The 13341-nt window shown below is 47.0% G+C and overlaps 1 protein-coding gene across 1 annotated transcript in view; it reads right to left on the minus strand.

Annotated features, from left to right (window-relative positions):
* Window positions 1-7910, minus strand: part of SEL1L3 (SEL1L family member 3) — a 70259-nt gene extending 62349 nt beyond the window's left edge. The window contains 1 exon segment of the mRNA XM_030565226.1: window positions 7720-7910. Coding sequence (XP_030421086.1) covers window positions 7720-7782 — 63 coding nt within the window. The 5' untranslated portion in view covers window positions 7783-7910.
* Between the last annotated feature and the right edge of the window lie 5431 nt (window positions 7911-13341).

Below are 13341 nucleotides of genomic sequence, written 5' to 3' on the forward strand. Positions count from 1 at the left end.
ATGCATGCATGCCTAGATGTGGAATAGCCTATTGATGTGGTCTATCATGTCGCAGTAATTGTCCTCGGTAATCTCTTAAAAAGTTTCAGCCAGAGCGTAGGCAATGCGCTTGCGCAAGTTTATAGGGAGAGCCACTGTGGTCCTTGTCCCAGTCAGGCTAACGCGTCTGCGCCACTGTGCCGTGAGGGGTGGGGGGACCATTGCTGCACATAGGCAAGCTGCATAGGGGCCAGGGCGGAATCCGCATTGCTGTAGAAGACCCTCCTGCTCTTCCCAGGTGACCTGCAGCAGCAAGATATCTTCCAGGATTAACTCCTGTGGAAAATGTTGGGAGACTGTTCACTGTAGGTGTCCCCTGCAGCAGTTTGCTTTCCCCAACGCATAGAAACCCCAGCACAGCCCTGAAGCAATCATTCCCCCTTCACAGGTGACCCGCAGCAGCGAGATATCTTCCAGGATTAACTCCTGTGGAAAATGTTAGGAGACTGTTCACCGTAGGTGCTCCCTGCTGCAGTTTGCTTTCCCCAAAGCACAGTCCCCCTTACTCACCATTTCGTGGCTTCTGTGGGTTATATGCGCTCTGTTTGGTATGGGAAAAGTATGCGAAATTGAAGACTGTAAACTCCTCACTGTGTGGGAATAACTTTCTGGGTAAGATTATAAACAATGCAGCCTCTGTTAACTCTTGCCATTTTTGCCTTTCGAAAAGTGTCCTTGACTACTCGATTGCCCATATCATCCACTGCTCAGAGGCTACAAAACCTCAGGAAGAAGCAGCGAAAAAGCAAAGAAGACATGCTGAAAGCAGTTATGGATCACTCTGCCAGAGAGAGTAAAAAACTGCAGGACTGGAGGGAAAGGGAAAGCAGGCTCCGCCGGAGAAATGCAGTGGCTAAGAAGAAAAGCACAAAACAGCTGATAAGCATCCTGGTGCGCCAAGCGGACTCTATCCAGTCACTCATAGCCATGCAGGCAGAGCACTACCGTGCAGGCCCACCCCCCGTCCCAAAGCTCTTTCCCTTGTGCCCCAATGTCAGCTCCAAACCCCCTTCCCCAGCATCCAGGTTCTTACCACCACCAGCTGCTCCCAACACCTGTACGTTCACCAACCAGCCCTGAGAACTACGACCCTTACCCTCTGCACTCAACCCCCATCACCATGCAGTATTTTCATCCTGAAGTGCAGCCGTCATTGCCCAGCACTCCAGACAGGAGTCAAACCTGTGACTGTACAGCTCACCACCTCACCCCTATGCCCTTTTAGGTTCCCAAAATGTTGTCTGTCTGTCAAGAAAGTTATTTTCTTTTCAATAAATGAATTCTTTAGCCCAGGAAAGAAACAGGCACTGCAAATCATTTCAGGAAAAAGCAGATTCCTACTAACATTGTAACCACTGCACTTCACTCCTGTGCAAGGCACCACATATTACTGTTGGTTTTCAGCCTCAAATTCCTCCCTCAAGGCATCCCTAATCCTTGTACCCCTGTGCTGGGCCTCTCTAGTAGCCCTGCTTTCTGGCTGTGCAAATTCAGCCTCCAGGCGTTGAACCTCGGAGGTCCATTCCTCACTGAATGTTTCACCCTTCCCTTAACAAATATTATGGAAGGTACAGCACGTGGATATAACCACAGGGATGCTGCTTTCCCTCAAGTCTAGCTTCCCATACAGAGATCTCCAGCGCCCTTTTAAATGGCCAAAAGCACACTCCACAGTCATTCGGCACTGGCTCAGCCTGTAGTTGAACCGGTCCTTGCTGCTGTCAAGCTTCCCTGTACACGGTTTCATGAGCCAAGGCATTAATGGGTAAGCGGGGTCTACAAAGATCACAATGGGCATTTCGACGTCCCCTACTGTGATCTTCTGGTCTGGGAAAAAAGTCCCGGCCTGCAGCTTCCTGAACAGGGCACTGTTCCGAAAGATGCGTGCATCATGAACCTTTCCAGGCCAGCCTGTGTTAATGTCAATGAAAAGCCCACGGTGATCCACAAGCGCCTGGAGAACCATAGAGAAATACCCCTTCCGATTAATGTACTTGGATGCTAGGTGGGGTGGTGCCAGAATAGGAATATGTGTCCCATCTATTGCCCCTCCACAGTTAGGGAAACCCGTTTGTGCAAAGCCATCCAGAATGTCCTGCACGTTCCCCAGAGTCATGGTTCTTCTTAGCAGGATGCGATTAATGGCCTTGCAAACTTGTATCAACACGATTCCAATGGTCGACTTTCCCACTCCAAACTGGTTTGCAACCGATCGGTAGCTGTCTGGAGTTGCCAGCTTCCAGGCTGCAATAGCCACCCGCTTCTCCACTGGCAGGGCAGCTCTCAATCTCGTGTCCTTGCACCGCAGGGTGGGGGTGAGCTCAGCACACAGTCTAATAAAAGTGGCTTTTCTCATTCGAAAGTTCTGCAGCCACTGATTGTCATCCCAGACTTCCATGACGATGTGATCCCACCACTCGGTGCTTGTTTCCCGAGCCCAAAAGTGGCGTTCCATGGTGCTGAGCATTTCCGTGAATGCCACAAGCAATTTAGTGTCATACACGTCAGGCGACTTGATATCATCATTGGACTCCTCACTGTCACTTTGGAGCAGAAGGAATAGCTCAACTGCCAAATGTGATGTGCTGCGACACTCATCAGCAAAGTCCTCAGCAGCTCGGGCTCCATTTCCCACAGAAATCGCACTGCACAGAAACCATTGGGAGACTCACAATGGCGCCAAACGTGGACGGAAAAACAGTGACTCCTGGGATGTGAAGCGATGTACCACGGGGCATTGGGACAGGAAGTGGAATGACCTGCACTCTTCCATCCCCTTCCCACAACCCATGGTGCCAAAATGGGACAAGGTGCTCTGTGGGATAGCTGCCCATAATGCACCACTCCCAACAGCACTGCAAATGCTGCAAATGTGGCCACACTGCAGCGCTGGTAGCTGTCAGTGTGGCCACACTGCAGCGCTTTCCCTACACAGCTGTACGAAGACAGCTGTAACTCCCAGCACTGTACAGCTGTAAGTGTAGCCATACCCTTAGGTATTTATATAAAGGCAGATTTTCAAAAGCACTCAGGATACAGCAACTTCCAGAGTGATGCTGATGGTTTTCCAAAATTGAGCTTTTTTGAAAATGTGGCCTTGATTGTTGGTGCTGAAAATCTTGTTAAAATCTTGCCCATGTAGTTTTCATTAAGTATAAATTACCAGATTAATGGCCCTGTTATCAACTCTTCAGCTCTTACTCTCACACACTGTCCTTAATCAAAATAAGAGAACAGGTTAAAGATTCAGAGAAGTTAGATGTACTCAAAGTCGGCAGGCCCTGATGAAATCCATCCTAAGGTACTTAAAGAACTAATGGAAGCAATCTCAGAACTGTTAGTAATTATCTTCAAGAACTCCTAGAGAATTAGGTGAAGTCCCAGAGGACTAGAGAAAGGCAAACACAGTACCTATCTTTAAAAAGGGGAACAAAGAGGACCTGGGGCATTATAGACCAGGCAACCTGACTTTGATACTTGGAAAGATACTGGAACAAATTATTGAACAGTCACTTTATAAGCACCTAGAGAAATGGTTCTCAAACTGTGGGTCAGGACCCCAAATGGGGTCGCCAGGGCTGGTTTAGACTTGCTGGGGCCTAGGGCTGAAGCCTGAGCCCCACTTCTCAGAGCTGAAGTCAAAGCCCGAGGGCTTCAGCCCTGGGCAGCAGGGCTCAAGTTGCAGGCCACCTGACTAGGGGCTGAGGCCCTTGGGATTCAGCTTTGGCCTCCCTGCCTGGAGCAGTGGGCTCAGGCTTCCTTTCCCCCCTCCCCGGGGAAGTGGGGCTTGGGTGGGTTTAGGCTTCGGTCTCCCCCTCCTGGGGTCATGAAGTAATTTTTGTTGTTAGAAGGGGGTCATGGTGCAATGAAGTTTGAGAACCCGTGACCTTGAGGATAAACAGGGTTATTAGCAACGTCCAACAGGGATTTGTCAAGAACAAATCATGTCAAACCAACCTCATTTCTCTCTTTGACAGGATTACTGGTCTAATAGATAGGGTGGAAGCAGTAGACATGATATATCTTGATCTTAGTCAGGCTTTTGACACAGTCACATATGACATTCCCATAAGAAAATGAGTTAAATGTGCTCTAGATCATATTACCATTAGGTGGGTGCACAACTGGTTGAAAGACTGTACTCAAAGAATAGTTCTCAATGGTTTGCTGTCAAACAGGGGAGGTGTATCTAGTGAGGTTCTTGAGAAGTTAAGTCCTGGGTCCAGTACTATTTAGTTTCATAAATGACTTGGCTAACAGAGTGGAGAGTATGCATATAAAATTGGTGGATGACACCAGACTGGGAGAGGTACTTTGGAGGAAAAGATTAGAATTCAAAATGACTGTGACAAATTGTAGATTTGGTCTGTAATCAATAAGATGAAATTCAATAAAGACAAGTGCAAAGAAAGAAAAGTCAAATGCACAACTGAAAAATGGGGAAAACTGGCTAGATAGTGGCAGAACTGAAAAGGATCTGAGGGTTATAGTGAATCTCAAACTGAAAATGAGTTAACAATATGAGACAGTTGCAAAAACGACTAATATCATTCTGGGGTGTATTAACAGGAGCGGTGTATGTAAGACTACTCTACTAGGCATATCTGAACTACTGTGTCCAATTCTGGGCAACGTTAAGAAAGATGTGGACAAACAGCATAGAGTCCAGAGAAGAGCAACAAAAACAATAAAAGGTTTAGAAAACCTGACCTATGAGGAAAGGTTAAAACAACTGGGCATATTTAGCCTTGAGAAAACACTCCGGGGAGGGACTGGTAACAATCTTCAAAAATGTTGAGGGATGTTATAAAGAAGATTGTGATCAATTTGTTCATGTCCACTGCAGGTAGGAAAAGAAGTAATGGGTTTAATCAGCAGAAAGGGAGATTTAGATTAAATATTAGGAAAAACTTTCTAACTATAAGGCTAGTTTAGCTCGGAAATGATCTTCTACGGGAGGTTGTAGAATCCCCATTTTTGGAGGCTTTTATGAACAGGTTGCACATACACCTGTCACAGATGGTCTAGGTTTACTTGGTCCTGTCTCTGAGCAGGGGACTGGACTTGATGACTTCTCAAGGTCCCTTCCAGCCTTATATTTCTATGATTCAAGTGAATATAGTCCTATGGAAAATAATGGGATTCTTCTTTCTAATAATGATCGTACATGAGTAGGGGCTGCATGATTGGACCCTGTCAGTGGAAAACTAGAGGAATCTATTTTTTTAAATCAATGTTAGAAAAAATGGGAGGAGTTGGTAGGGGAAATCAACATCACTGGGAATGGAAATAGGAAAATGTTTTAATGAGGCTTGGCAGATGGGTGGTGTATTGATAGGGGAGGGTGCAGTTGAGTAGGCACAGGATGAAAAGAGGAAGGGTTGTGTAAGGGGATAGGTATGCATCTTGGGGAAACAGAAAAAGAGAAAGAAAGGGGAGGATTATGAAGGAGCAAGAGGTGGGGCAGAATAATGGCGAGATGTCAGGGTAGGGCCAGGATTTGTGTGTACTGGGGGGAGAGGGGGTATGGAGGGCATATATTAGGGGTATTGGTGTGGGAAATGTATTGGGAAAATATTTGGGGTTGTACTGGAAGTATGTTGGAGTGGGTGGCTGGATGGATGGATGGATGGATGTACTGGGACGGGGGGCTGTACTGGAAGTGTTATGGACGGAGGTGTGTATTGGGTGTGCGCTGGGGTGGATGGAGAAATGTGGAAGGGTGTATTAGCAACATACTGGGGTGAATGGAGGGGTATATAGGAATGGACAAGTGTATAAGGAGTGTGTTATGGTGGATGGAGGGTGTACTGGGTGTACTGGGATGGAGGAATGTAGAGGGAGTGTGCTGGGGTGGATGTAGGGGAGTCCTGAGTCCTGGGGTGAATGAGATGGAGTGTATTGGGATGGAGGGATGTATTGGGAGTGTGCTGGGGTGGGCGGAGAAATGTGCTGGGATGGAGAGGCATATAGGGAGTGTGCTGGGGTGGATGGAGAGGCATATAGGGAGCGTGCTGAGGTGAATGAACAAAAGAACGGCCATACAGGGTCAGACCAAAGGTCCATCCAGCCTAGTATCCTGTCTACTGACAGTGGCCAATGCCAGGTGCCCCAGAGGGAGTGAACCTAACAGGTAATGATCAAGTGCTCTCTCTCCTGCCATCCATCTCCATCCTCTGACAAACAGAGACTAGGGACACTATTCTTTACCCATCCTGGCTAATAGCCATTAATGGACTTAACCTCAATGAATGTATCTAGTTCTCTTTTAAACCCTGTTATAGTCTTAGTCTTTACAACCTCCTCAGACAAGGAGTTCCACAGGTTGACTGTGCACTGTGTGAAGAAGAACTTCCTTGTATTTGTTTTAAACCTACTGCCCATTAATTTCATTTGGTGGCCCCTAGTTCTTATATTATGGGAACAAATAAATAACTTTTCCTTATTCACTTTCTCCACAGCACTCATGATTTTATATACCTCTATCATATCCCCCCTTAGTCTCCTCTTTTCCAAGCTGAAAAGTCCTGGCCTCTTTAATCTCTCCTTATATGGGATCAGTTCCAAACCCCTAATTATTTTAGTTACCCTTCTCTGAACCTTTTCTAGTGCCAGTATATCTTTTTTGAGGTGAGGAGACCACATCTGTATGCAGTATTCAAGATGTGGGCATCCCATGGATTTATATAAGGGCAATAAGATATTCTCCATCTTATTATCTATCCCTTTTTTAATGATTCCTAATATCCTGTTGGCTTTTTTGACTGCCACTGCCACTGCACACTGCATGGACATCTTCAGAGAACTATCCATGATGACGCTAAGATCTTTCCTGATTAATTGTAGCTAAATTAGCCCCCATTATATTGTATGCATAGTTGGGGTTATTTTTTCTAATGTGCATTATTTACATTTATCCACATTAACTTTCATTTGCCATTTTGTTGCCCAATCACTTAGTTTTGTGAGATCTCTTTGAAGTTCTTCATAGTCTGCTTTGATCTTAATTATCTTGAGCTGTTTAGTATCATCTGCAAACTTTGCCACCTCACAGTTTACCTCTTTTTCCAGATCATTTATGAATAAGTTGATTAGGATTGGTCCTAGAACTGACCCTTGGGGAACATCACTAATTACCCCTCTCCATCCTGAAAACTGACCATTTATTCCAGCTCTTTGTTCCCTGTCTTTTAACCAGTTCTCAATCCATGAAAGGAGATGGAGAGGCGTATAGGGAGTGTGCTGGGATGGATGGAGAGGTGTATAGTGAGCATACTGGGTGGATGGAGAGGCGTATAGTGAGCTGCTGGGTGGATGGAGAGGCGTATAGGGAGTGTGCTGGGGTGGATGGAGAGGCGTATAGGTAGTGTGCTAGGTGGATGGAGAGGCGTATAGGTAGTGTGCTAGGTGGATGGAGAGGGGTATAGCGAGTGCGCTGTGGAGGAGTATTGGGAGTGTGCTAGGGGGTACACTGACGGGTGTGCTGGGAGAAACAGGGTATCCTGCAGAGCACAACGGGGTCCTGCACAGCCTCAGGGGCTGGCAGCGGAGGATGTGCCTGCCGCGGGGCAAAGGAGCTGGCAGCCCACCCCAGGGCGCTCCCGGCCGCAGGTTTCGGCCAGCCCAGCAGCAGGGTGGCGGCCGGACCGGTGTGCGGGGAGTGGGGGGAGGCGGGCTCACCAGCAGCCAGAGCAGGAGGAAGCCTCCGTGGGGCACGGGCCGGGGCTCCGCTGAGCACCACATGGTTCCGATGCGGCTCAGGCGCCAGCTGCTCCCATGGGCTTCGCGGATGCCGCTGGTGACGGCGCGCGGCGGGTCGGTGCCGAGAGCGGAACTTGCTGGGGCCGGTCGGTGCGCGGGCCGCCTGGGGAATCCGGCCACGGGGACTAGGTAGATCCTGCTTCCTGGAGCTCAGCCTCCGCGCGGGGAGGAGGGGCCGCTCGGGCGGGGCTGGAGCCTCCCCGAGCAGGTGCAGCAGGAAAGGACGCGCTGGGCTGGGGGGCCGGGCGCTCCCCAAGGACGGACAGACAGCCACCCACCCACCCAGTCTCGCTTTGCCCTTCCCCTTGGTATAACTTGTATGTGTGCGTGGATGGGTGGGTAGGGGGTGTTAGATCAAGGGAGACAATCCGCCGGTTTTGCTCCTCTCTAACGCTATTTATCTGAGTCTGTGGCACTGCCTTAGACGCTGGCTTGTGTAGTGTTCAGCGTGTGTATTGTTTATTCCCCATATACTGCCACGCTTTGCGGGGGTGGGGGAGTTGGGAGGAGGGGAAAGTAATTGGAAATACACCTTTTAGTTTGGAGGTGGGCTAACAGAAGGGATCATACTCTTGTTGTCCAATGTCAGGGTAAATGTATCCAGCATTATAATAGTTTGTGCTAACACATTATAGAAGAACGATAAACCCTCATGTTTCAAGGTTTAAACCATGGGTAGGCAACTTATGGCATGTGTGCTGAAGGCAGCACACGAGCTGATTTTCAGTGGCACTCACACTGCCCAGGTCCTGGCTACCGGTCCAGGGTCTCAGCATTTTAATTTAAACAGTTTAAAAACCTTATTTATGTTACATATAACAATAGTTTAGTTATATATTATAGATTTATAGAAAGAGACCTTCTAAAAATGTTCAAATGTATTACAGGCATACAAAACCTTAAATCACAGTGAATAAATGAAGACTCAGCACAGCACTTCTGAAAGGTTGCCGACTCCTGGTTTAAATCAATTGCTAACTATTAGGGACCAGGATGACATGAGACCTAATGTGAGAGGCAGATTATTTCAAATCTGTTGCTGTGGGAATTCTTTCACCTCCTTCTGAAGCCTCTGGTGCTGGCCTCTGTCAGATGCTGGATTAGCCTGACCTGGAGTCTTGATCCAGTCTGGCAATTCCCATGTTACTATGTCAGCCTTCAGGTTTTCTGGATTTTATTCTTCTACAGACTTCCCATGTTAAGTCTGGCATATCACTTAAGTTTGCTGTGCCCCAGGAACCCATCAGTCAAACTGGAATAAGTTGTAACGCTTCATTAATGCTAGTGAAGTGCTTTGAGAACATCTGTCACATATCTATAGACGTGCACATTATCGTTTTATTAATTATTAACCATAATCACAGAATAACAGAAATTACAATAAAAAAGACATTGCATGGGCTTTAGTCCTTGGAACATTTTATTACTATTAATTATTATATATCTGCATTATGTTAGAGCATATAGTATGTTAGGCATACACACATAGGAAGGCATAGTAGCTGCCATGAACAATTCACATAAAGCATGCTATTGTTTTTACTTATGCTTTCAAATCTGAACTTGAATAAAACATATGGCAGGACAGTGTCAATTTAATTACCATTTTCTAATAATGGAGTTAAAATGATTGTTTAATATGTGTTTCTATCATATTGTAATTAAGAGCTGTATTAGATAATGGAGTTCAATGTTATCTGTCATTTATGTAGACCAATAGAAATGCATGGCACTTTACAGGCTTATGGGCTTCCTGCCCTAACCAAACTATAGTCTAAGGCCTTGGTCCTAGTCAGTAGGCTTTGGCAGATCTCTTGCACATATATGGAGCCCTTAATGCAAGACTGAAGGGACCTTAAGTAGTATGTAGGACAATGTGTGGTTCCTCTATGTTTTGTTGAATTTTAGCCTTGCAGGATATGGCTCCTATCCTGCTCCCATTAAAACAAATTCCCACTGGCTTCAGTATTAGCAGGATTTGGCAAATATTGCTTCCCAACATCTGAAGTATTGTACTACATACAAGTTCTGTCCTTGAAAACATTTGTATCTGGTTGGGAAGGACACAGTGTTTAGGATGACAACTATGCCTTCTTCACATACCACAAATGCTTGTCCCTTTAAATATCCCAAACTGAAAATTCAGCTTATACCATTATTTTGCTTTTTAATGATGCAAAACAAAAGCCTGAAAGGGTTTGTTTGTTTGTTTGTTTTTTTCCCCTCAAAAAGGGGCATTGGGAAAGGAGAGCTGCTTTTTACATAGAACCAGGGTTCTCAAATTTCATTGCACTGCAACCCCCTTCTGACAACAAAAATTACTTCACGACCCCAGGAGGGAGGACTGAAGCCTGAGCCAAAGCCTGATCCCCATCACTCTGAGCAGGAAGGCCAAAGCCGAAGCCCAAGGGCTTCAGCCTCAGCAGGGAGCCTGTAACCTGAGCCCCGCTGCCCATGGCTGAAGCCTGCAGACTTTGGCTCTGTGTGGTGGGGCTCAGGCTTCAGCTTTGGCCCTGGGTAGTGGGGCTCGGGCTTTGGCTCTGGCCCCAGGACCCAGCAGGTCTAAGCCAGCCCTGGCAACCCCATTAAAATGGGATCGTGACCCACTTTGGGGTCCTGACCCACAATTTGAGAACTGCTGCATTGGAGATTCAGATCGTGTCCAATGTGCTTATCCTGAAAGATTCTCTGGACAACAGGAGGAACTGTAGATGTAAGATAGAGTTATCCTGCAAGTGAAAAGATAACTGAGAGGAGCAGTAAAATAAATCTTTGTTTTTGATAATACATTCAACTCTAACACCTAACAAAATACTTGGGACAGAAAAAACTGTCTGTTAAATATTCAACATCCTCTCCCCTTCTATTAAAGACTGAAAAATCTCTTGGTCCACAATCTGGTATGCCCAAGGAGCCCTCCAGCAAAACCAGAAAAGATTGACCACGACATCCTTAACTGAATATTTGTAATGTAAAAAGCAAGCAGAACATGACCCTTTTTGAAATAAATTATCCAGGCAGATGATGATTGATGATGCTTGTACAAGCAATTTCCTTCTCTTTGCAGGTTACATTCAAAGCACCCAAGAAACTGGATTCTGCTAAAATCAATTATCAGGCTGGTTATCTACTGAAAAAGACAGTTTGGCATCTTTGCTTAATGTAATAAAAACCTCACATACTTGTTTGTTTATTCTGCTGTGTTTGAAGTCACAGGTATTCGTCTTTCTGCACGATGATGTTATAACTACAAAAAGACTGACTGGAGTTTGAATGTACTAGTAGCTTCAATTGCGTATATTATCATTCACTTCATGGGTTGCCAAGTGGTGTTAAACAGCTGTTCTGTTCCACTCAGGAGGTGACCTGATTCATGTCCACATTTGTAATTCACTTTAGGATCAATCACAATGAAAAGCACAATGTAGATGTATTGTTATTAAACTATATACACCATTATATTCCTGGGGGAATTCTGTGCCAAAAAAATTAAAATTCTGTGCACAATATTTTAAAATGCTGCATATTTTGTTTGTCAAAATAATGCAATATAATGATGCTGGTTTCAATTATTTAGTTAACTTATTTAAACTACAATACAATGGATGGAGAATGGGAGCGGGGAGCATTGGAGGAAATCCCCAAACCCTCTTGCCTAATAGTAATATAGATAGGTTTGATCCTTTATTTCTAGTCCTTAGTCAACAAATATATGCAGCCATATCCTCAGTGTTACATCATAGGTAAGGCTATGTTTTAGTCATGGGTATTTTTAGTAAAAGTCATGGACAGGTCACGGGCAGTAAACAAAAATTCATGGCCCATGACCTGTCCATGACTTGTATTATATACCTCTGACTAAATCTTGGGGGAAGAGGACGGGCCATGGGTGCTGGCAAGGGGGCAGCCTGAGGGCATGTAGCCCAGGACCACTGCTGGTGGTGGGGAGAGGCTGGCAGGCTCCCTACCTAGCTCTGTGCCTCCCTGGAAGTGGCAACATCCCCCTCCTTCAGCTCCTCGGTGGAGGTGTGGCCAGGCAGCTCTGCATGCTGTCTCCATCCCGAACGCCGGCACTGCAGCTCCTATTGGCCAGGAGGAGGATGCTGTCACTTCCGCGGAGCCCCCAAGGTAAGTGCTGCCCAGAACCCTCACCCTCTCCCATGCCCCAGCCCCGTCCTCTCCCATACCCAAACGCCTGCTGCTACGGGGGGTGGGGAGTAACAGTGGCCCGGGACTGCCCCAGCAGGAGCTGCTGCGACTTGCCCAGGGGCTGCCTGAGCTGCTCAGGCGACCCCAGGGCCAGGCTCACCCGCTCTGCAGAAGTCACGGAGGTCAAGGAAAGTCATGGAATCCATGACCTCTGTGACAAACTCCCAGCCGTAATCGTAGGCAACTGAGGAGCAAGGGAGGGCTGGGGAATCAAACTCATAATTTATATTGGCTACTGATCATCTCCAGAATGGTCAGTAGCAAACAGTTCATGGAGCACATTTTGATAGGAAACTTTTTCAGTCCAAAAATGTAGACCAGTTCTAATCACTAAAGCACCATAAGCATTTATAAGGCCATACTGTCCTTTTCACCACTCTGGCAATGTAAAGGAGCCTTAAAACTTTGAGACCTGTTTTATACTCCTGGTGGAATTCACAAAGACAATGGGAACAATTCACTAATAAGGCAGACTGCTGTATTCTGCTCTGCCTGAGGGGACAGGGCCTCCCCCACGCCTAACTCCTCAGACGCACCCTGAAGCTCTGCCCCTCCATGCCAAGTGTGCAATAGAGAGCGAGGACAGAATGTGTCTCTCTCACAAGCCCACAACCCTCCCCGCCCCCCCCATGATTTACATCTCTACTGGCTACTCCACGCGCCTGATCTGACCTGCCTACGCTGCCAGGGAGAAGTGCATGACTGTTTGTGCAGCTTCTCCAATAGAAGTCATTTTTCTGCAGGGAAACATAGAAATCTGCAGGGGACACGAATTCTGCACATGCACAGTGACACAAAATTCGCCCAGGAGTACATTACAATGTGACAGGATGGGATGTAACAAAGGGTTTTAAATCATGAGCTGCTCCATTAGTTGGAAAGAGGGGACACTAAACATGTGGAAAATGAAGGGTACTGAGATTATGGCAGATATAAATGTACCATACATTTTATTTTACAGATGTAAGAAGTTATACAAAGCTGACACCTCTCCCCTCAGCCTCCTACAACGCTAACCCCTCAGGAATCATTCGTGTACCCCTCTCTCCTGTGTGCCTGCCTGCCTGTCCGCACAGCGCGGCTTTCGAGGCCCCCCCGTTCTACCACTTGCTTGTCCAAAGCCCGGCCCACTGCGCGCCCTCGTAGACTCGGGCTCAGCCTGCTACGCGATTTGCAGCGTCGCTGCCGTGACTCCGCGCCTCCCGGGAGCACTGGCAGGCGGCAGCCCCGCCGCCCAAGCTCGCAGCCCGGCTCTAGGACGCAGAACGGGGAGCTCTGGGCGAGACGCTCTGTCACAGCAAGAACGCGGCCCCCTCCCGGACGGGGCGTGGC

The sequence above is a fragment of the Gopherus evgoodei genome, chromosome 5 (assembly GCF_007399415.2).
Source record: "Gopherus evgoodei ecotype Sinaloan lineage chromosome 5, rGopEvg1_v1.p, whole genome shotgun sequence".
NCBI lineage: Eukaryota > Metazoa > Chordata > Testudines > Testudinidae > Gopherus > Gopherus evgoodei.